General features: G+C 34.0%; 1 protein-coding gene across 4 annotated transcripts in view; it reads right to left on the bottom strand.

Moving 5' to 3' along the window:
• Positions 1-25,884, bottom strand: part of LOC117317553 (glycerol-3-phosphate dehydrogenase, mitochondrial-like) — a 43,116-nt gene continuing 17,232 nt past the window's right edge. For 2 of the 4 annotated variants that reach the window (XM_033872371.1, XM_033872372.1), the window contains exons 13-18: positions 25,231-25,362; positions 24,083-24,241; positions 23,600-23,785; positions 19,895-19,993; positions 9,507-9,596; positions 1-4,843 (exon numbers count right to left, since the gene is read on the bottom strand). In XM_033872371.1, coding sequence (XP_033728262.1) covers positions 4,730-4,843; positions 9,507-9,596; positions 19,895-19,993; positions 23,600-23,785; positions 24,083-24,241; positions 25,231-25,362 — 780 coding nt within the window. In that variant the 3' untranslated portion in view covers positions 1-4,729. Of the gene's footprint in view, positions 4,844-9,506; positions 9,597-10,391; positions 10,419-19,894; positions 19,994-23,599; positions 23,786-24,082; positions 24,242-25,230; positions 25,363-25,884 lie in introns of all 4 variants that reach the window. The other 2 variants (XM_033872373.1, XM_033872374.1) reach the window with 2 other exon arrangements.

The raw sequence follows: 25,884 nt of genomic DNA, 5'->3' as shown, positions 1-25,884 counted from the left end.
TGAATTATGTTATCCATATCAGATATAAAACATTCGTAGTTTGTTAAATTATATATTGTCCATATCAGATATAACACATTCGTAGTTTGTTAAATTATATATTGTCCATATCAGATAAAAACATTTGTAGTTTGTTAAATTATATATTATCCATATTAGATATAAAACATTCGTAGTTTGTTAAATTATATATTATCCATATCAGATATAAAACATTCGTAGTTTGTTAAATTATATATTGTCCATATCGGATATAAAACATTCGTAGTTTGTTAAATTACATATTATCCATATCAGATATAAAACATTTGTAGTATGTTGAATTATGTTATCCATATCAGATATAAAACTTTTGTAGTATGTTGAATGTTAAATTATGTTTTCCATATCATATGTTAAAAAGCTTCCACAGACATTAAATTATATGATGTTATGCTAATATTTCTTTCATAGTGTATCAATTTCAAATAATATATTCAAAATGAACAACATTTAAACAAAACACATGACAACAATTATAAAACATATATATATATTTATATATGTTAATAATTAAAGATTTTTCACTGAACAATCGGTGATGGCAGTTTCTCCATATTTTACTAGTAAGTCACCAGTTTACGTACATATAACTCAATTCACACATTAATAATGGACATCTTGGTGTTCAATTGTTGTGGAAAATAATGTTAGCAAAAAAACAGTTTTAAACATATACACTACATATTCCAATACATTCTAAACAATATGTAAAACATTTATTATTAAGGTTGGAAATGCATTTCTGGTGTATGTACATTGTACAATGGGTTTTTAAAGAAAAATAACTACCAGTGTAAATACATTTAATAGTTGTACTTTGGGCTATTCAAGTCAACATTAAAAACAATAAACTTAATTAATCAATAACTAAAAACAAAACTCCATTAAAAATGAACTCCAGATCTAAATTATGCTCCTCTTTTATTAACAAGAGGCCATATGGGCCTGCATCGTCCACCTGGTATTCACTTGTTTCACGTACGATTCTCTGCCTTTTACTTACTTATCAAAATAACTTCATTGTAAACCTTTCAGGTAATCAGAAGAAGACTTGTCATATGTTTCAATAAATTTGACCTGTGACCTTGACCGACCTCGTCCAAGGAACCTATCAGCAAAATATCGTGATTCAAGGAGTCTTGGTTAGTGAGAAAATGTTGTTTAAATGGAAAAGTTGACGCCAGACGGATGGCCAATGTCGCACCACAGCATAAGCTAACTTGGCTCTTTGGGCCAGGTACAGGCCATATATGTCAAGTGAGCTAATCATTGATACAATAATAAATGTGTAGGATAACTAGGCTCTTTATGAAATAACTGCTGACTTTAATGTTTTCAATAGAATATTTTTGCTAGATTTGCTCTATATATCGCCCTTTAATTTCAGTATAATAACCTGAAATTTTCAAATCTATTGAAATTACCATACCTCATTGAATATCAGGGAAAAACCAAAGGATATCTTTAAATTACAATCAATTTCAACGTGTTCTCTGGTTATCCCATGTAAATACATGTACACTAACTGTCTGGTATATAAATTGTATCTAGCCGATATGTTATTATCATCAAAGCTCATTTATAACTTAAATTTGAAAAATATATTTCAGAATACTTCTGATCAATAGTTCCATTTTGCACAATTTAAGTACATTGTAGATGAAATGGCATAAATCAGGTTGGTCTAGCGAAAACTGGTGGATTGAATGCATTGTTATCTTACATTGTAATCTTCACTTAACTGTAAATAATCAAATTCAACATAAAAACCTAATAATTCTCCCAACATATTATTTTTTATAAATACATTTATTTGTAGAGGAACTCATTACACATTAACAACATCAGGCAATTAGGCATTAGAACAACACCAGAGAGACGACATCCAGTCAGAGAAGTGAATAACAATATGTATCTATATTTACATATTAAAAACAGCATACTTAAGTAAATATTTACTGGATGGAATAGACAAATATTAATTAGGTACATGTACAAGCTTTACAAAAATACAAAATGGAAATCGCAATGAAAACAAAACTTTAAATAGGAGACAAATCAGATGAAGAAAAAGTAAAAAAAAATAAAAACTGAAAACATAATTTTAGAAGGATTTTCCTTAATTTATTATTTAATATGAAACAATAAAAATACTAACAGCACATTTGCATCTCTAGGAGATAATTTACACAAACAGCAGGAGCACATTTACCAAACTGAGCAGCAGTAGCATTTAATACTAACAGATATACATTTGTATATCACACACTTGACTGTTTTCTTAAGATATGATTTAATTCAATTGGTTTAGATTTTTTTTTTTGTCACAAATTTAAATGTTTGAAATTCCTGACACAAAGATATCACATTGATTTTGCAAAGTCTACGTCCATAAATAGATGGCGATACCGAGCTTATAGACCAAGTCAATATAATATCTTGATCTAGCCTGAGTTTCCTCTGGCCCTGTCACCATAACTGTTGCAGTTTTCTAAGACAATGATAAATTCTTGATTTGAAAGAGTACAGACACCCTGAAGGAATACATAAACCACACTGCAGCTGTAACCTGAATAGTTAAATAAGAAAGGAGGTGCCATAGCTGGCATTCAACAAAGCACAGAAACTTTTTATGATTATCTTAATTCAGAAATATATATATATTAGAAGTTACGTTGTATATGTATTTCTGTTGCAGTAATGAAAGGTATATACCACATAAATACAACTAACAATTTACATTGCATGTTATGGAGACAATAGCAGAATTGCATACCATAATCTACTTTAGTCAGAAATATAATACACGAAATATTAATCCACATATTTCATATAATATTACTGATTCATACTGTTAAGATGTTGGTACAGTATACACACTTTCAATACACTAGGCATATATGCTTTGTTAAATGTAAAATGACCACTTCAAATAGGTTCAGCTGATCATGACGTTAACAAAATCATCTTTTGACATTTTGTGATTTATCTTATTCAATATGTCATCCTCAACTTAGTATTTACCAGTATTACCAGGATTTACGATAAAACTATTGGACAGAATAAAATCTCTCGCTCTGGAGTGATTGTTAAATTTGCACATATAACAAATTAAGTATATATACTTTTACCATCATCTTAACATACTTCAATCTTCTGACCATTAGCACCAGAGAAAATTCTAACACAGAATGAGCTGACTTATACAAAAGCATATCATTGATGTTGATGGCACAAACACGAACAGATCAGTAATATATATACAGTACATAGGATCTTCAGAGAGTTTTCATTACATCTGATATGTTATGAAAGTCTTTGTATCACATAACTGGGAAAACTTGCAATGTGGAGAACATTACAAGCAGATTATGACAGCCATTTTGCGTTATTTCATCGTTTATTTTTAATTATGACGTAATAATCGCTTCCTGACTGGCTCAGCCAATGAGAAACGCCCACAGGTATACTATAGTGACAACACGATTCACTGGACAACATGTAGACTGATATGTGGCAAAAGTATATAATACCAAGAAGAATAGGAGTTAGGAATATCATATTATTCTAATAAATGTTACTGAGGGATTAAATTTCTTTTTCAAAAGATACATTTGATCAATACTACTATAAAAGAGGAAGTGCAAAAAATGTAAAAAATTTTTGAAATTGACGTCGTGCGACTTGATTATTCAGTATATGGTGATAAATTCCACCCATCATCTCATTTCTCCAATTTGTGAAGGAGTGCACATAAATATATAATTATATACACTTAGTTTGGGAAGTACATGTTGATTTTCTTCAATTTTGTTCTATGGAAAGTATCACATTATTTATAATTTCAAAATGCTCATTCAGGTATCGGCCATCATTCTGAAACGTGATGAAATCTCAACTTCAATATAAAATGTATATGATGTGATTAAAAAGTTAATTTTGGTCTGCGAAAGAAAATCTAATACCAAAATCTAAAGTAAGAAGGCAATACATCACAGAAATAAACAAACTCCTGTTAATTTTGCATGCTGAGCATTAATTTTCAAATATAGTTGTGGTATATGTTCCCTTGTTCTGTTCTTTCCAAACCTATTTTTTGTAATTAATGTTCTATTCTAAAGCCATTCCAAGTTTGTACCAAAGTCTGGATAAGAGATCAGAGAAAATAAGTTATGATCACCACATATATATACATCAAACTATAGAGGGAAGTTACCATTCTCTACTCATCAATACTTGCAAAAATCAGTATACTGAACAAGTGAAAAATAATTTAACAAAATAATAAAAAGACATACTTTTGAGAAATTCCAAAAAAGTCAACATTTCTTGGAGATGTGCGTTAATTTTCTGATATTGGTCTGTATGCTTGCTTTACCAAGTAGATAAAATTCAAAATTTAATTTCTAGACAGAGTAATACCCAGTTCTGTTGGAGAATATTATATTTCACCTTTTAATGACGATTATGTGTTCATCTTGATAATAAATAAACCCTGATTTGCACTTCCAAATATTTATGCTACAGATCTGTTTTAACTTAAAACTCTTCATATTCAGGGTCTTAGCTTCAATTCAATCGTACCTTTCTACGTTTTATGTTGAATGAGACAAATCAACAACTTTGAAGAAAAAGTCCTCTATATAATACATAGTAAATGTCACTTTTCAATTGATTATTCTTCTCTTTAAACGCCTCCTCCCGATCGTTCGACAGAAATTTTATCACGTTCTTGCATCATCTGGGTAACCTGAGCAAATCTTGAGTTGGCCACATGACCGCTTTTCAATGCACTCATCAGCTAAAAAAAAAAAAAAAATGGAAAATAAAATCATTTAAAAAAATTAAATACCTACTTAGATTTGTTGAATAATCAAAGGTCTATTACAAAAATTAACTTTTAATAAATTATGAATTTTATTTATTTTCTTATTTATTTTTTTTTGCTTTCAAATCATTTCTACAGTATTTACATGTACATTAAACAATTAAATCTATTTCAGAGATGAGCTTTCTCTTATTGGTCAAATAAGAAAATATCAAGAAAAATTAAAATTATAAAACAATTGTTTCCTGCAATTTTTGCTCTTTTGGACCTCCTTATCTTTTAATTGTGCAGCTGTCAAAGTTTTGTATTATAAGTAAAACTTAATTAAAATGTAAGCAAGTGCGTATCAAGTCCCTGGTGTTGAGAAAAAAGGACATACCCTCTGATACTAGAAATATTGATGACTACCGGTAAATGAATATTGATGAATAAAAACTCTTTTATTTTTTTTTGAAAAAAAACAGCAAAGAATATTTAATATATCATTTGGAATTCATTTGAATATATTCAATCACCAAATTAATTACCATAGTTACTTAGATAAATTTTTTCATAGATTTTGGATTATTTACATATTTTCATCAATATTTTGTTTGTATACTACTCTTGATTTTTTGAGCCATTTTCGGAGACAAACTGAATATTTCTTGTGTCATTAAAAATATTAATAATTTTGTAATTCACTAACAGTTTTAGTATGTGTGTAATCTATCATGTCAGCTTCCTGAACATATTAAGAACTGGACTAATTTGCAAAAAAAATCTTGTAGGACACTATAGAATGTTGCTTTGAAAAGTTTTGATACATTTCATTATTTTTTCAAGACTATAAATTTGGCGATGTGAAAAATTCTAATTCTATTTTTATACAATCTCTATACAAATGTATATCAGATATCACTTCCTGTCTATTTGACGTCCGCTAGTCTGAAAGCAAATTTATAACCTTTTTCTTTTAAATTTTGTCATTCAAGATTTCCCCCCCCAAAATAATGTAAAATGTAATATATGCTTCTCCAGGACAAAGTCTTAATTGGTCTGCATAAATTTAAAGATGAGAAACTATATACAATTAATCAAGGCAATATATCTTGGTGCAGATTTTAGTATAATTAATATGGCTTTAGGTGTTTTATTCACAAATCAATACATAATTCTTGAATTTTTGACATGGGGAAGATGTTTTTACAACACCCATAGTAAATAAATTATATTTTACAATCTAAGTCAAGATATTTTATAATCTAAGTAGATATTTACAGTCTATAAAATTAATATTTCAGAAAGATTTTTGTAGGATATAAGGAGTCTCCAACAAAGAAATGTATCCCAGACAAAAGAATTGAAGAATTTTGCAAACGACACACAAATAATACATATAGTGCACAAAATTCAATTTTAACTTAGTAATAGGTAGACTAATTTATTCTAGATAAAGTATTATCAGCAGAAATACAGCTGACGTTTCATCTTTCCAGGACTAGTCAGAGATGCTAGGGACCAAATATGCAGATATATCGGGAAGGAAGTTATAGGGATATCAAATTGCACCTGGGCCTAATCAATTATCAAACATTCCAATCAAATCAGGTAAATTCTCAAGGTCCATATAGCTTGTAAAATATCTTGAAAATGAACTAATACTTAGATTTAACAAATACTTGGATACTTATCTGAAGGAAGAAATTAAAAAAAAACCACACAAAATAAACACACAAAAACAAAAACAATAAAACCCCTCCCAAAAAAGGGGAACTGATAAATAATCCTGCAATATGTTCAGAACTAGCCCAAACTAATTGTATGCAACAAATATTTTGTGGCACACACACACACACACACACACACTGGTATAAGTTACCAAATTTAGGCACAATTTCTCATCAATCTGCATTAATCATAATTCAGGGGAATAGCGGGGACATTTTTAATATCAGATATAAACAAACCTTTCTTTCATACAAAATCTATTTTTAAAGTCTTTATCGTATGATACATCTTTGTCAAAGTTTGCTTAAGAGCATCCCAAAAATAATAGTAAAGAATTGACTTTAACTCATCATTATATAGAATAGTTCAATACTGTAAAAATGTTTCATAAGTATTTCATTTCAGCTACATATGTATATATTTCAACTGAAAATTTTTCTGGGAGAACACATAAAAATAGAGTGATTTCGATTCAAATACTCTTCAAATGGAGGGATTTTAATATTCAATTCTCAAATAACTTTGAAATCTTCATCTCAATATTGTTTTTCCACTTTAAACTGCATTTATATAAGCAGTCCCAAAAGTTTGGATTGGTACTAATGTACTGAATACAGTTCCACAATATACTTATTTGTGAGAATATTTTGGGAATGAAAACTTCTTGAATATTCACTAGTTTTAAAGCTGAATTTTTTTCTGCAGGGATTATTTTGGGTTACCAAATGGATGGGTCATTTTCAAGAAACAGAACTATTTGAAATATAATTTATGGGCCATTTATAGAAATTTATAGGAATTTTTCTGAATTATGTGGGTCATTCAGGAAAATTGTGGGCCAATGGCCCCATGGCACCCTCCAAAATGATCCCTGTTTCTGGAATATCTGACAATACACATCCTTGATTTGGAAATTTCAGTGCTTCCGTTCATAATGTATACACCAGGCACAGCAAACTTATAGTTTCAAGCCTAAATTTGTCATTATATCGGGTATATATGGACAATCAAAGTGGAATCACACAAAACCCATTACAAAGTAAGCCAGTTGTTAGGAAGCACCACAACAGTTCTTTAAAGGTCAAGGTCATCACCAACCATACCAGTACAATTGTATTGTCCACAGATGACAAATGATAAAATAATTATTTCATTAATAAATGGTTTTGATAAAAATTAAAATCAACAATAACTTGATAGATTTAACAAAGTAGAAAAAAGTTGATTAAAAATGTTAATTTCTACTTTAAAATCATCTAATTGTTCAATTTAAAATGTCATCTATTTTATCTGAGGGAGTTGGGGGAGGGGTGGTTATAAGTGATTTAAACCTGAAGCCAAGAGATATCGTTACTCTTCAGATTCATGAAGGCTTGGACTTTATTAAGAAGATTTCCTGTGATTAATTTCTGTTGTCATATTTTGGTACAGTACGTATTAATTGACTAGGAATTTGTTTAAGGATTGATAGAATCCGGGAAAACCTTTTGTAGAAATCAGATAAAAATTTCTAAATAGAGACTTTTTCTTGGGTTTGTCTTAAAGAATTTGTTATACCAGTAATACAAGCTGCCTGGAACGTTCAACACTCATATAAAGGCTTAATTGACTGAACCAATTTACTGCAGAAGTGCTTCGGACTACTTTTTATATTTGAGGATTTCCGAGATGAAGTTATTGATGTAAAGTACAGTCAACTAGGTACACAATCTAGAATAACCAGTAATTATTGTGTGTCACCAAACATGATCAATGCCACTGATGCATATAGATGATATACAGTAAGGTGAAGTAATTGTCTGTATTAATATTACATGTAGTATATAATTGTACAAACAATTTTAACACACTGTCAAAAAAAAAAACAAACAATTGTATATGTTTAATTACATGACACAGTGGAGAGAGATTACATTTCTCACTGATTCTGCTTGAGGGATATACACTGGCAAGTTATAGATTCTATTCATCAATGATTCTACCATCCTGATACAGGGATATACCCGAACAAGTTATAGATTCTATTTATCATAGATTATGTTATCTTGCTTTCGAGATATATCTACACAAGTTACAGATACTATTTATCATTGATTCTGACATCCTATTACATGGATATAGCCACAATTATATAGTTATACATTCTATTTATCATAGATTCTGACATCCTGTTACAACAATATATCCACAAGTTATAGATTCTAGTTATCATAGATAGATTACATGTATATTATCTGGCTTTCGAGGTATACCTATGTATACACAAGTTACTAATTCTATTCATAACCGATTCTGTTATCCTGTAACAGGGCTAAACCTACACAACTTATAGATTCTATTTATCACCAGTTCTGCAATCCTATAGAGATATCCATAAGCAAGTTATAAATCAACTTTGATATTTTCAAGTCTGCCATCCAATATTTCAGGGATACACCCATACAAGCTATAGATTCTATTTATCTTTGACTGTGTTATCATGTTTCAGGGATGTATATATCCTCAAGTTATAGATTCTATTTATCATTGATTGTATCCTCAAGTTATAGATTCTATTTATCATTGATTGTATCCTCAAGTTATAGATTCTATTTATCATTGATTATGTTATCATATTTCAAGGATGTATATATCCTCAAGTTACAGATTCAATTTATCATTAATTGTGTTATCATGTTTCAGGGATGTATATACTCAAGTTATAGATTCTATTTATCACTGCTCCTGTTGAAATCCTGTTTTGGAGATATATCAAGTTGAAACAGGTTATAGATACTGTTTATCATTATAGTGTTCAATGTTTTTTCTCCAACTAACTGTTTTTATATCCTCCTCGTAGGTACAATAATTAATTGACTTTAATCGTGGTTGATGTTGACCTTTGACCTTGTGAGTTTAGGAGAGGCACTAAACGTGAAGTGTGTACCATGTGACGTTTCTTATAATCCCCTATATCATCAGACTGAGATCTCCAGTGATCGTTAAGTGATACCGCTATATTTACATAGTACATCAACTACAACAGTAAAAAATAAAACAAGTAAATAATTTGCAATGTGTGAAAACTTGTAAAGGCCATCAATTAAAAGGCCAGAATTGTCATTCAGTACTAATGCCAGCTACAGAGAAGTATATAAAAGTCATATCTTCTTGCTGATCAAAGTACCCTGTATTAATTGTTTAATTTAAACCATATTAACCATTTTGCCCCACATATATCATAATCTCCATTTGCAAATACCCAAATCAGGAAATACTTATTTCTAAATTTATTCTTTTGACAATGTATAAGTTCAACTTTTCTCAACTTCAGTTATCCTTGGGTCGCAAACTGATACAAAAACTAAGTCTGACCCCAGTTTCATCAACAAACCAGTACCTTAAATTTAAGTTATTTCCTTAAGGAATTTGTTTAACTTGTTTAAAGTTAAACAAATTTCTGAACTGAAAGTTTTTCTTATGAAAGCATTATCATTGTACCTAATTTTTTCCTATGGTAAATTTTAAGTAAAGGAAATGTTAATGAAACTGAGGTCTGCATGGACTTTCGCTCATTATTAAAACTGAATTTGTGATCTGGACTTTCACTCATTATTAAAACTGAAACTGGAGTCTGGACTTTCACTCATTATTATATCTGAAACTTAGCACGGAACTTTCATTCATTAAAACTGCAAAGGGAGATTTGATAAGGTGTTCTTAAAAAGCATAGTACACTAGGGACTGATTTTAAGCAAATATACAGCGAGTGAGAGATTACACATCTACATTGTACTCTGATACAGATTTATAATATTTGGTGCACGTGTACCCTTGTTGATGACTTGAATTTCACCAGCTGTAATCAAACTTGTCCCCTCAGTTCTCGTAATAGACTCTACCATCAATTGTTAGGGTTATACCAAATATGTGTACGAGAGATTTACATTAAAAGGATGTGTCATATACTTGATAAAACACAATTAAACAATTATAATAAATATATTTCTTCAATGGTTATAATTTTTTAAGGTTTAAAAAAAAAAAATAGAAATCAGGATTTCTTTTTGACAGAAGTAATGTGAAACTGACCATAATTTTCTTTGTGTCAGACTGTTTATTTTCAAATTTTTTTTTTTTTGGCGATCTTCTCATAATACATATCCTTCGAAATAACCTTTCCCTTAATATATATATTCTCCAATCTGATGTGTAGAGATATAGGTCTACATTATTATGACTTCACTTATAGTGTATATTTAATGAAATTTTAATGAAATCTAATAACACTTTTAGATCACAGAGTTTGACTGATAATGTAATGTCAGTTGGTGTATATATGGGATAATTCAAAGGCCCGGGCCTTCACCTAGGACGTTTTCCTTTTGTTTTTCCCTAATCTAATCAAAATCACATCTCTCTACGTGATCTCACTATAGTCCCAATGAAAACAGCATTCCAGTGACAAGGGGTAAAATAGTCATCAAGCAATCAAATCAACACTGCCAGGTTTCTGAGAGAAAATTAAGATGCTTCCACAAAAAGTAAGTAAAAAAAAAATAATCTGACGGCTATCGAACCATACTTGTTGCAAAAGTCAACACCACAGAAAGTTTTTTTCCCAGTAATTCATGCATAATTTGTGGTTTGATATAAAAAAAAGACAGAAACTTAATTGATTAAGAAGACAAGACTACCCCATATATCAGTCCATTATAGAAGACAAGACTACCCCATATATCAGTCCATTATAGAAGACAAGACTACCCCATATATCAGTCCATTATAGAAGACAAGACTACCCCATATATCAGTCCATTATAGAAGACAAGACTACCCCATATATCAGTCCATTATAGAAGACAAGACTACCCCATATATCAGTCCATTATAGAGAGCTTGATCTGAATTCAACAAGATTGAGTTTCAAATCCCTACATGAGAAACCTTCTCCCATGCTTTATCCAGTATAAAGTATACTGGCCCAGGGTGTATATATCGTATTTTGAGCACTTTTGGTTTTGCAAGCATAAATATAAACATTTGGATATTTTCTCATAATATTACATAATTTCTGTGAAATTTTACGGAAATTTTATTGATTCAATACTAGCATGATTCCTAAGTGGCAGAGTCTACTACGAGAGCTCAGGAGAGTCATGATCACAAACAAAAACAAAAACACATGTTAACAAATCTTTAAAGCAATTGCAACAATAAAGAACTTAAAAATAGTTGGATGCATGGGGTTTTGAAATTAAAACATATCTAACATAAAATTTGAAATCTGAACTATGTAAACAATGTTTTGGAATACATAATTAAAATATGAATACTAATTAGGAGAGAGTGTAATTGCTGTCACAACAGGCCAAAATATAACACAGGTAAATCATATATTGCTTTTAATGATAATATGAAGAAAGATTTGCAAATAAAGAAAGGACTCAAAATGAAAATTGTTTTATCTGCAGAATTTTTTTTTATCAGAATCTTTTTTGAAATCCAAGAAGTTGGAAAAGTAACTACATTTTAAACATAAAAAAACATTTGTAACCTTAACAGTTCCTAATTCGGAGGAAGTACTTAGCTATAAGCACAATATTGAAAACAAAAGAATTCAAGCTAAAAATCAGTACTGTAAATTCTAACCCAGACTATGTACTGACAGATGAGACACAAAACCTTAATTTCCTTCCATGCCTGATTCATATTTTGGATGCTTTCCAGGTGAACCAAAGAAATTTGTTAATAATGATATTATTACAAAGGGCAATAACTCTGTTAATAACTGTCGAATAATTCTTATTTTCGAACATTGTCTGATATCTTGTCAATATATGGCAGCATACAAGTTTCATCAAACTTGGTTGATATTTACTCCAGTTATCTTGTGAACAAGGTCCAATAATGATATTATACAAAGGGCAATAACTCTGTAAGTTACTGTCAAATAATTCCCATTTTCGAACTTGTCCGAGGTCTTGACGATATCTGACCTATTTAGACGAGGTTCAGGACTTTTTAAGAAGTCGAAAATGTGAAAATGTTAACTAACGACGGTGAAGACTGAGGTCACTGAGCTTTGCTCAGGGGAAAAGCTCAGGGGACCTTAAAAATAAACCAATAAAAATAAACTTGCAGATAACTTATCTGAGATCATTGTGAATGTTTACATCACTGACAGCAACAATTTGTAAACAATAAATCAGAAAGTAGCCATCATTGTTTTCTGTTGTAGAAGCTTAAAGAGGCTTGCCCGCAGAGAGATCAGAAAAATTGGCTAATAGAAAAAGATTTTTTACACATGACGGATTATTGGAATTGTTGAGTTTTTCATTTTATTTTCCTTATAAAACGCTGAAAAGTGATATTAAAACCTCATTTTTTAAATATTATTTATTTAATCGCAACCCGCAATAAGTCCCCGCTATAAAGTGGAGTCTAATTTGATTGACACATCAAAGAAACAAGCATGTGCACAGTGCTGCACAGTGATAACTTCAAAGGCAGCGGCGATTTACAAAGAAGATTTGCGGTTATATTCCATACATTTCCCTCTCAGGTTGAGTTTTAAAACGTCTTTTAAATACATATTCTGTAATTGTTTTCAAGAAATAAAGTCGGAAAGCCTCTAATTTTGTCACATAGAAACGTGTACTGAAGTTTATTTAGTGATCGGAGATGTGCCGTTTACCGGTCCGTCTGCGGGTAAGCCTCTTTAATATATCATGTACTGTAGATATATTTTGGCCATTGTTTGTGACAGCTATATATCACTACAAGTATCAGTCTCACTCATGAGAGTCCAGGATTGACACAATTTGGGGCAGCCTGGAGGTTTGAATCCCGCGACCGTCCTTTTTATGGGCCTGCACAGCACTTAACAGCTATGTGTGGACCACAATGTATATATTAAATTGTTCTGTATACAAACTAAATTACGCAAATTCAGGACTGGCACAATTACATCTATATCTGTTAAAAATTTAGATTTTATTGATTGACAGTGCTAAATCTCTGGCTAAGTCTAATTGTAATCAATAAACAAGAGGCCCATGGGGCCTGTATCGCTCACCTGGTTGGATTAGACCAAATGTCAAAATAATGTTCATATTCAATTTGTTTTATTTGTAAATCTCTAACAATGCTATATATGGTTATAGTGTGGGAATCCGAACTGCTTTAAAGATTAATGAAGTCCAGACTCTCTTAGGTCTCAAAGACCTCAAGAATTGTTTTTAGAACATGCATGCATTCATCACTTTATGACTAGTAGCAATTTAAAGGAATTACCTCTATTTCCCATATTAGGCCCCGCTCCTTTGGCCCCTCGAGGGTCAGAGTCACCAATTATGCAAAATCTGTTCGCCTTACCCCAAGGATGTTTCTGACCAAATTGGGTTCAAATCCATTCATAACTTTATGACTAGTAGTGATTTAAAGGAATTACCTCTATTTCCCCTATTAGGCCCCGCTCCTTTGGCCCCTCGAGGGTCAGAGTCACCATTTATGCAAAATCTGTTCCCCTTCCCCCAAGGACATTTCTGACTAAATTTGGTTCAAATCCATTCATAACTTTATGACTAGTAGCGACTCAAAGGAATTACCTCTATTTCCCCTATTGGGCCCCGCCCCTTTGCTCCCTCGGGGGTCAGAGTCACCATTTATGCAAAATCTGTTCCCCTTCCCCAAAGGAAGTTTCTGACCAAATTGGGTTCAAATCCATTCATAACTTAATAACTAGTAGCGATTTAAATGAATTACCTCCATTTTCCATATTGGGCCCCGCCCCTTTGGCCCCTCGGGGGTCAGAGCCACCATTTATGCAAAATCTTTTCCCCATCCCCCAAGGATGTTTCTGACCAAATTGGGTTCAAATCCATTCATAACTTTATGACTAGTAGCGATTTAAAGGAATTACCTCTATTTCCCCTATTGGGCCCCGCCCCTTTGGCCCCTCGAGGGTCAGAGTCACCATTTATGCAAAATCTGTTCCCCTTCCCCCCCAAGGACATTTCTGACTAAATTTGGTTCAAATCCATTCATAACTTTATGACTAGTAGCGATTTAAAGGAATTACCTCTATTTCCCCTATTGGGCCCAGCCCCTTTGGCCCCTCGGGGGTCAGAGTCACCATTTATGCAAAATCTGTTCCACTTCCCCCAAGGATGTTTCTGACCAAATTGGGTTCAAATCCATTCATAACTTTATGACTAGTAGCGATTTAAAGGAATTACCTCTATTTCCCCTATTGGGCCCCGCTCCTTTGGCCCCTAGAGGGTCAGAGTCACCATTTATGCAAAATCTGTTCCCCTTCTCCCCAAGGATGTTTCAGACCAAATTAGGTTCAAATCCATTCATAACTTTATGACTAGTAGCGATTTAAAGGAATTACCTCTATTTCCCATATTGGGCCCCGCTCCTTTGGCCCCTCGGGGGTCAGAGTCACCATTTATGCAAAATCTGTTCCCCTTCCCCCAAGGACATTTCTGACTAAATTTGGTTCAAATCCATTCATAACTTTATGACTAGTAGCGATTCAAAGGAATTACCTCTATTTCCCCTATTGGGCCCCGCCCCTTTGGCCCCTCGGGGGGTCAGAGTCACCATTTATGCAAAATCTGTTCCACTTCCCCCAAGGATGTTTCTGACCAAATTGGGTTCAAATCCATTCATATCTTTATGACTAGTAGCGATTTAAAGGAATTACCTCTATTTCCCCTATTGGGCCCCGCTCCTTTGGCCCCTCGAGGGTCAGAGTCACCATTTATGCAAAATCTGTTCCCCTTCCCCCCCAAGGACATTTCTGACTAAATTTGGTTCAAATCCATTCATAACTTTATGACTAGTAGCGATTTAAAGGAATTACCTCTATTTCCCCTATTGGGCCCAGCCCCTTTGGCCCCTCGGGGGTCAGAGTCACCATTTATGCAAAATCTGTTCCACTTCCCCCAAGGATGTTTCTGACCAAATTGGGTTCAAATCCATTCATAACTTTATGACTAGTAGCGATTTAAAGGAATTACCTCTATTTCCCCTATTGGGCCCCGCTCCTTTGGCCCCTAGAGGGTCAGAGTCACCATTTATGCAAAATCTGTTCCCCTTCTCCCCAAGGATGTTTCAGACCAAATTAGGTTCAAATCCATTCATAACTTTATGACTAGTAGCGATTTAAAGGAATTACCTCTATTTCCCATATTGGGCCCCGCTCCTTTGGCCCCTCGGGGGTCAGAGTCACCATTTATGCAAAATCTGTTCCCCTTCCCCCAAGGACATTTCTGACTAAATTTGGTTCAAATCCATTCATAACTTTATGACTAGTAGCGATTCAAAGGAATTACCTCTATTTCCCCTATTGGGCCCCGCCCCTTTGGCCCCTCGGGGGGTCAGAGTCACCATTTATGCAAAATCTGTTCCACTTCCCCCAAGGATGTTTCTGACCAAATTGGGTTCAAATCCATTCATATCTTTATGACTAGTAGCGATTTAAAGGAATTACCTCTATTTCCCCTATTGGGCCCCGCTCCTTTGGCCCCTCGAGGGTCAGAGTCACCATTTATGCAAAATCTGTTCCCCTTCTCCCAAGGATGTTTCAGACCAAATTAGGTTCAAATCCATTCATAACTTTATGACTAGTAGCGATTTAAAGATATTACCTCTATTTCCCCTATTGGGCCCAGCCCCTTTGGCCCCTCGGGGGTCAGAGCCACCATTTATGCAAAATCTGTTCCACTTCCCCCAAGGATGTTTCTGACCAAATTGGGTTCAAATCCATTCATAACTTTATGACTAGTAGCGATTTAAAGGAATTACCTCTATTTCCCCTATTGGGCCCCACTCCTTTGGCCCCTCGGGGGTCAGAGTCACCATTTATGCAAAATCTGTTCCCCTTCCCCCAAGGACATTTCTGACTAAATTTGGTTCAAATCCATTCATAACTTTATGACTAGTAGCGATTCAAAGGAATTACCTCTATTTCCCCTATTGGGCCCCGCCCCTTTGGCCCCTCGGGGGTCAGAGTCACCATTTATGCAAAATCTGTTCCCCTTCCCCCAAGGATGTTTCAGACCAAATTGGGTTCAAATCCATTCATAACTTTATGACTAGTAGTGATTTAAAGGAATTACCTCTATTTCCCCTATTGGGCCCAGCCCCTTTGGCCCCTCGGGGGTCAGAGTCACCATTTATGCAAAATCTGTTCCCCTTCTCCCAAGGATGTTTCTGACTAAATTGGGTTCAAATCCATTCATAACTTTATGACTAGTAGCGATTTAAAGGAATTACCTCTATTTCCTGTATTGGGCCCCGCCCCTTTGGCCCCTTGGGGGTCAGAGTCACCATTTATGCAAAATCTGTTCCCCTTCCCCCAAGGATGTTTCTGACTAAATTGGGTTCAAATCCATTCATAACTTTATGACTAGTAGCGATTTAAAGGAATTACCTCTATTTCCTGTATTGGGCCCCGCCCCTTTGGCCCCTTGGGGGTCAGAGTCACCATTTATGCAAAATCTGTTCCCCTTCTGCCAAGGATGTTTCTGGCCAAATTTGGTCAAAATCCAATAAGAACTTTTTGACTAGTAGCGATTTGAAGCAAATGTTGACGGACGACGGACGGACGGACGGACGACGGACGCTGCGCCATGACATAAGCTCACCGGACCTTCGGTCCAGGTGAGCTAAAAACAATAGGCTTTTGTGTAATTGTATGCAACGTCAAAACTTACAAAATACATATTACCACCCTCCAAAAGTTTGAACTTTTCTCTAAATCTTTCAAATTTTAAGTGAATGAATAATTCATTGCATCCCCAAACAAGAGGCCCATGGGCCTTAACGGTCACCTGAGATTTGAAATATTTCAGTTTATTTAATTGACCCCTTTTGCGCCCCCCCCCCCCCCCCCCCCCCCCCCCCCCCCCCCCCCCCATCAGCCCCTAGGCGTCAGTCAGGGCCAACATATGCATATTATCAAACTTTCATTCCATGCTAAAAATGTTAACCAGAATGAATTCCAATAGAAATCAAAAACAAATCCGTCAAAAATGTGAGTTTAGCCTCACCCCAGGGCAAACTTAAGACCCTAGGGACTTGAAATTCACAATTTTGGTAAAGAACCTTCAAACCCGGCTATCTATGAAGTGTATTTGATTCCAGTATATCTGAGAGTAGAGAAGAAGATTTTTGAAGTTTAAGTCAATTAGCCCCGCCCATCAGCCCCTGGGGGTCAGTCAGGGCCAACATGTGCATGCTATCAAACTGTCATCTCAAGCTGACAATGTTTACAAAATAAGAATGAATCCCAATAGAAATAAAATTAATTAAAGTCAAAATGTGATTTCCCTATATAAACTATAGTAAAGTTTAGCCCCTCCCCAGGGGCAAACGTGAAACCCCTGGGTCATGAAATTTACAATTTTGGTAAAACACCTTAAGACCCTTCCATCTATGAAGAGTGTTTGATTGCAGCATATCTGAGAGAAGAGAAGAAGATTTTTGAAGTTTTAGTCAATTTGGCCCTTTTTAGCCCCGCCCATCAGCCCCTGGGGGTCAGTCAGGGCCAACATGTGCATGCTATCAAACTGTCATCCCATGCTGACAATGTTTACAAAATTAGAATGAATTCCAATAGAAATAAAATAAATTAAAGTCAAAAATGTGATTTCCCTATATAAACTATAGTAAAGTTTAGCCCCTCCCCAGGGGCAAACGTGAAACCCCTGGGTCATGAAATTTACAATTTTGGTAAAGCACCTTAAGACCCTTCCATCTATGAAGAGTGTTTGATTCCAGTATATCTGAGAGTAGAGAAGAAGATTTTTGAAGTTTTAGTCAATTTGGCCCTTTTTTGCCCTGCCCCTCAGGCCCCTGGGGGGTGGGGACCATATAATTTACAATTTTGATTGACCTTTAGCCATACAAGCTTCCTGCCAAATTTCATAGAATTTGGTTGGTGGGTTTTGGAGAAGAAGTTGAAAATGTTAATTGTTTACGGACGCACGACGGACGACGCACGGACGACGGACGACGCACGACGACGGACAAAAGGGGATTAGAATAGGTCACTTGAGACTTTGTCTCAGGTGACCTAAAAATTTGATAGTTGTCCGCCGATTTATGAGATCATTTTTAGAATTGTGTTACCATTTTTGTTGGTGTTTATTAGATATATATTTATATTATTGGTGTCATTTCATGTAGTTTTGTAACAGTATATTGACTCTCGGCGATCTTTATATTAAAGTATATAGCACTAAGTTTCTGTTGCAATTTATCAAAACAATTCAAAAGATCAATTACAGAGTGTTTACACAGACAGAAAAGACTCAGATACAACTATAGGATGTCTAGAGTATCAATGATCGAGACATATTGGACACAGATATTTAATATCCCTACATGTATAAACTTGAACATATTAAACCAATGTCCAGGCTCCTAGCTGCCTCGATGGAAATCGAGCAAAGATTAAAAGTTTGATATCAATGTATCATTAAATAAATCTGACAGCCTTTAAAAATAACAAATATAATTCATTTAAGCATAAAATAAATACTGTAGTGACCTGTACTTTATATCACAGTGTTGTATTCTGTAAGACGAATTGGTATGTATCTTTGATGACAATAGGACTTTTAATTTTTTATTTGATGTCCTGTTAATACAATACGGTCATCTGGGGACAGAAGGGTTGATATGGAACTAAACACATATTTTAACACTATATATATAGTCTGGATATTAATTTAATAGCCGGAATTTCAGTATTAAGAGATACGCTGCTAAAATGCAAAGACTGCTCAAGATGTTTTATACTGTAAAAAACTTTCTCTGAAATTTACTTTAATTATACTTTAAATACAATCATTATACTTTTTTAAATGTATTTATTCATTCTATATACAAAATGTATAGCCAAAAACAAACACAAAGATTATTTTAGTTATTTCAATATTAATCATTATATTTTTGTTTCAATATATTTATCCATAAAATAGCCAAAAATGAACCTGAAGATTATGGCAGCTGTCTAATGTAACCAGTTACTTTAGGGTTTAGTTATTAAATTTTACTTGATGGTGTTCTGTATTACACTTTTGTCTCATTTTCGTATGAATATTTGTGAAGGAAATACTCTAAAATATTTGGGAATTTATAGCTTAAACATGAAATAATTCATGGGTGCCACTAAAGGCTAAAAAAAACCTCAGAAAAAGTCCCAAATAGTAAGGAATCTCTTGAAGCTTGCCACAAGTACTCTGTTCTGGAGACATATATATACATTCCCTAAAATCAGAGTTAATGGATTAGGTATAGATAAAGAGCTAATATTACCTGTAAGAATTCTCCGAGATCTACTTGAGCATTTTTGTTTAAGTCCACTTCATTGAGGATGTCGTGAAGTTGGTCCTCCGTCACACGTTCTCCAATTCTCTGTCATCAAAATTAAGTCACCAATCATCATCAAGTATTTTTTCAGGACATGTTAACTAACAAGACAATTCTGCAAATTTCAGTCCAGATATGAAACTATATGTCAAGAATGAACACATTTATTTTGTAGGTCAAAAGTCGAAATGTAGGTAAGAGTGACCTACTTTTTATACATGACACACCACTTCACCTAGGTCAACATATATGCACCAAATGTAAGTTTCTAATACCAAGTAGAGTAGTTGATAAAGCCTTGACAAAGTTGTTCTTTGATTTAGGTCAATGGTCAAAATATAGGTCAAAGTGACCTACTTTTGGTAACTAATACCCCAAGTAAGAAATTCCAGTGACAAAGTACTAGTACATTGCATACAGTACATGTAGGAGATAGAAGTTGGGCACGGTAAAGTGGCTAAGTGCTGAAGGGAAGAAAAAGTGCTGAAGGGAAGAAAAGTGATGAAGGGAAGAAAAGAAGCTGTATCAGACCTAAGTTAAGGATATGATATCATACAATTCCGTCAGGTAATTGTATACATAGAGGTTACACAACGAGTGGTTGTTGGATATGGAATTTATTTCACACGAGTAAGTTATTTCTTTAAAAGTTACAAAAGACACAAGCTTTAGCAAGTGTTTTTTGCAACTTTTAAAAAATAACTTACTCGTGTGAAATAAATTCCATATCCAACAATTTCGAGTCGTAAGACCTGTTTCTACCACAATAATATCGGCTTGAATCAAAGGGAAACGTGGCCAAGTATAATTTCACGTATGCAAATAAAGTGTACCGGTGACGTCCGGGACCGGGTGATGTGACGTCATTAAATTATTGATGACGTCAATAACAATTGCAGCTTGGGTCAAAGTTCACCGTGTTAGCCAATCAAAATGCGTACAGAGTTTATACCACGTGTGGTATAAACAGATTGTTAATCAACAGCTGTAATGATTAATTGATGGTCTGAGAGTTGAATAACACAGGGTATTGTGGTAGAAATAAAAATATATGATAAATGAAGATGATAAAGCGTACATGGAAGATAAAATCTTTAGTGGCAGTCAAAGGGCCATATAACTGTGTATACAAACTCTAGTGGGGATCCAAGCACTTGTACATATATATGCGACACTCAGAAATTCTAAGAGGTACTCACATACATACAACAGATAGTTATAGCTGAAGGAATAGCACACATATGTGCCAGACTGGTCCAGTTTCAGAAAAAATTCTTAAATTAATGAAATTAAGATTTTCAATAAGAAAGCATTATTGCATTTTAGGAAAAAATCTTTAGTTAAGGAACACTTCCTTGTATACTGTTATGCTTTCCAATGAAAAATTTGCAGGGTGAAGGATTTTCCTAAGATACTGATGGGGCCTGGATCAACACAACGAAAAGTTTTAACCCCAATGCATTGAAATCATGTGATTCAAAGTCAGAATGCATATCTCCACCATCTCAAATATTAATGCATGAAAAATATATTTAATTTGTGATACAGTAAATATCAGATGAATTGGATCATAGCTTTGGAGTAGGTTAGTTGTACTTATCATTTTCTCAATCACCCTGTGTACTCCTGGATATCCAACGGAGGAGTAAAGGAACCTAACACCCGACCAATCTAGTACGAACAACGTAGGCTCTATTATATATTAGAGCTGTGTTTCGCAAAGGTGGGTAGCAATTTGATTTGTATCATGATACAGGGGTCACGATACGATACGTATCACGATATACTGTAAACATACTTATTTTAGCGCAATCAAATTTAGCGCATTTGCAGATTTTAGCCAGTTAGCGCAATGATGAATTAGCGCATTCACATAACTTTCTATAGAAATAGAACGTACAAAAAGTAATTAGTGCAATCATTATTTAGCGCACGGCTTCTAGCGCGAAAAGTGCTAAAATAAAATTACCGCTAAAATATGTACGTTTACAGTATGAGAAACTGATGAACTATCAGATATTTGGTATTCCATCGTACAGTAGTCATGATTTGCTTGTGATATTTACGGAATATAAAAGTGTTTGTCTACATTTGTTACAAAAAACATACGTTTTGTCTGTTTCCCACAAAGCGTTCCAGAATTTAGATAATTTGGATTTAAAAGAACTCCAACAAGCAGCTTTATAAGCTGCTGGAACGGCCTTGTCAGCCATGTTGTTTACGACAAAATGTAGGCTAACGTTGGTCAAGGGAGATAACTACAAATTTTCAAGTATCGTGATACAAATCAAGGATAGGTGATGCATCGATACACCACTCTGAGATCCAATACATCGATGCATCGGTGAATCGTTATACTACTATTATATATATACAGTCAAACCTGTCTATAGCGACCGCCCAAGGGGAGGCAGAAAAACGGTCACTATAGACAGGTTGCCTTTATAGACAGGTTAAAATTATTGCACCAACCAATTTACTTAAACCTGCCATAAATAAATTGCCATTGAACAGGGCATTCAGAAAACCAGTCAGAAGTTAAATAAATGCATAAACTTTATAAATCTGAAGGGTTTAATATTTAATGATTTGTGGACCCAAACACAAAATATAACTCAAAATGGTCTTATGGATAATTTTTTAAAAATATTTTGTTCTGAAATAATGCTATATGTATCTATCAAATTATCTCCCTTTCTTTAATAAATAAAGAAAAAGAATACACAATAATTAATAAATTAATTATATTTGTGTTACTACTAATTATTTTGTGTTTTAGTCTTACTTCTTAAAACCAAAATTTTTTTTTTCTGACCCAAATTGAAATCCGGATATTTGTGTCAGTTTACGACTTTTTATTAGTATTGACTAATTAAAGATGGCGGCAGTACAAACGCTAGTACCGACAGCTACGATTAAGAAAGGCATTATTGGCTTTCATGTGAGTAAATCTTGTTGACAGATATGACCAGTGTTTGTTATTGAAGTGATGTATCCTAGTTGTAATCACAAAATTAACTGACCGTGTCAAATGAAGCCACCTGTACGTGCACAGTTGTAATGTATACCGACACGCATGGTGACCCGACTCCTCTCTTACCGAGCCCCAGGCCAGGGCAGCTACAGTAATTATAGGCTAACAGGTGGTAGGGGTCTTTTGTTTATATACTCAGGCAAGGGTTGTGGTGGTCCTTTGTTTGTATAATCAAGTCAGGGTCGATGTGTCTGAATTTTCCTGGGATTTTATGAGGGATGACTGCAGAGAGCAGAAGATGGCTGACAGAAATCGGTCGCTATAGAAAACAAATTAGCGACCGCCGTTCCGAAATCACCGGTCGTTAGCCACATTAGACAGGTAGTCGCTATACAGAGGGTCGTTATATAGTAAAATCTCACGGGGAATCTTAAAACCGGTCGTTATAGACAGGCAGTCGTTATATACAGGGGGTCGTAAGAGCAGGTTTGACTGTATAACATGGTCAAATTCATACTCAGTCTTCCATCCCTAATCAGTCACTACCAGATATCTGTTCCCTACCTGCTCAAATAAATTAACTTTGCTGAATCCTCTTCCATTGTGTTATATGGTAGAAACCAAACAAAAATAAAAAATTTTGAAAATAACTGTTTCCTATCAGCTTTAATACTGACCTTGAAATATTTGCGAAGGTCATTGACAGTGATGTAACCCTTATGGTCACTATCTAAAGTCTTGAAGCGCTTCACATATAAGTTGATTTCATCCTTGGTGAAATTAATAGGCACATTTTTGGCTCCAGTTCCCAGGTCAAGACCCATCTCTCTTCTCAGGAAGGTTCGTGCATGTTCTATTTCATCCTAAACAGTATGGAACATTTTAAAATCATTAATTTGTAGAATGAAATGTCAGTTGCAACAAAATATAAATCTGTATCATAGCAACACAGTAAAGATTGGATTACAAACTCACCATTTTTTAAGGTATTTTTCTATCAAACATATTAATGCAAATTTAATGGGTTCTAAATATTAATGACCAATTAAAATGACTTCTTTTCATACAATATGGCAGGATTTTGTAGCAAGATTTGTGGATTGTTTCCCTTTTTTTCACAGTAAATCTTAATGAACAATATAGGTTTGATGACACTTTACCTTCTGTTTTTTCTTGTCCCATTTTAATTCCTCTGCCATGATTTCAACAATTCTTGGCAACGCTTCCTCCGCAGCATGGACATTACAAAATGTCAGGCGAGTACGGCGTGCAAGGACATCTATGGCTCGACAAGCATATTCCTTCACAGCATAACGGACCTAGGATGTAGATAATAAAATAACTTAGCACTTTAGCAAACACTTACAATATATTTTTGATTGGATGCTATAGCTAGTGCACATTACAAGTTGTTTTTTATTCATGGTTGAAGTTTTCAGCTGCACCTAAAGTTCTACTGTATAACAAAATGTTGTGTACATAACTTTCATTGTTTTTAATTTGTTGTTGCTATGGAACTAAGAAAAAGAACACAACAAACACTAATTGTATGTATTTTGCTATAGGTATTAACTGTTGCATGGGCTAACCACAAATGTTCATAACCATGAAATAATTTCAAAGCTCTAAACCACGAAAAAAAATACACAAACAGTAAATGTTATACTGTATGTGATTTTTGCACAAATATCAAAATGGACAATACCTTCTCTCAGACAATTAATTTCATTTTCGTGGTGGAACTAACAGCTGCCGAAGCAGCCCCTGAAGATACATTTTTAGTAATATAACTCTAGCCAGTACAGCAGCTTTCACAATCAGTTCACAGAAGAGCTAGCTAGCCTGGACAATGCCTTTAAAACGAAATAATTTGTAAATCACCACTCGAAAGATACTGATTCAAGGGCCTCATCTGAGGAGGCTTGAAGAGAATTTCAAACTTAATGCTTAAAGTGTATAACAATCCTTAGAGAACGAAGATAATCTCTATCCATCCTCTACATAATCTGGCTTAACAATATGTAAAACTAAGACTAAATTGTCAATTGCAACAGGCTAATACATACATTTGTATATGAAAATAATGTGAAATCAGTGCGAGTGTCTACTGCTTCTCTAGAGTTGGACAGAGAAAGGTGTGTTGCATCAACTGGGACCAGTGCGCAGATGTGGTTGAATGGAGTTTGAATTTTTTTTTATTATAGATTTTTAATTTAAATTCTTGCTTGGCTTGATCATTTCCTCTGCCCCAAAAATCATTATTTCTATTTTCTAAACCTAGCCTAGGTCATCAAACCCTTTGACATACCTCTGCCTCAATGTACGGAAATTCCTCGTGTAAACGTTTGCCCACAACTGGCCATCGTTTGCCAGTCAAGGAAGCAAGCTTGGCCACCTTGAACGCTTTATCTCCATATGTGCTGGCTAGATGCTGTGCAACCTACAACAGGATTCAGAGATAATTAATCTGCAAATCATTTAACATTTTAACCTACAACAGGATTAGAGATATTCTGTGAATCATTAAATATTCTAACCTACAACAGAATTCAGAGATCTAGAAAATCTGTGAAGTAATAACCATTGTAACCTACAACAGGATTCAGAGATAATCTGTGAATCAATAAATATTGTAACCTACAACAGAATTCAGAGATAATCTGTGAATAATTAAACTTGTAACCTACAACAGGATTCAGAGATAATCTGTGAATAACTAAACATTGTAACCTACAACAGGATTCAGAGATAATCTGTGAATCAATAAATATTGTAACCTACAACAGGATTCAGAGATAATCTGTGAATCAATAAATATTGTAACCTACAACAGAATTCAGAGATAATCTGTGAATCAATAAACATTGTAACCTACAACAAGATTCAGAGATAATCTGTGAATCATTAAATATATTCTAACCTACAACAGAATTCAGAGATAATCTGTGAATCAATAAATATT

The sequence above is a fragment of the Pecten maximus genome, chromosome 19, assembly GCF_902652985.1.
Source record: "Pecten maximus chromosome 19, xPecMax1.1, whole genome shotgun sequence".
NCBI lineage: Eukaryota > Metazoa > Mollusca > Bivalvia > Pectinida > Pectinidae > Pecten > Pecten maximus.
The sequence above is the reverse complement of the archived record's forward strand: the minus strand, read 5'-3'. Positions and strand labels throughout refer to the sequence as shown.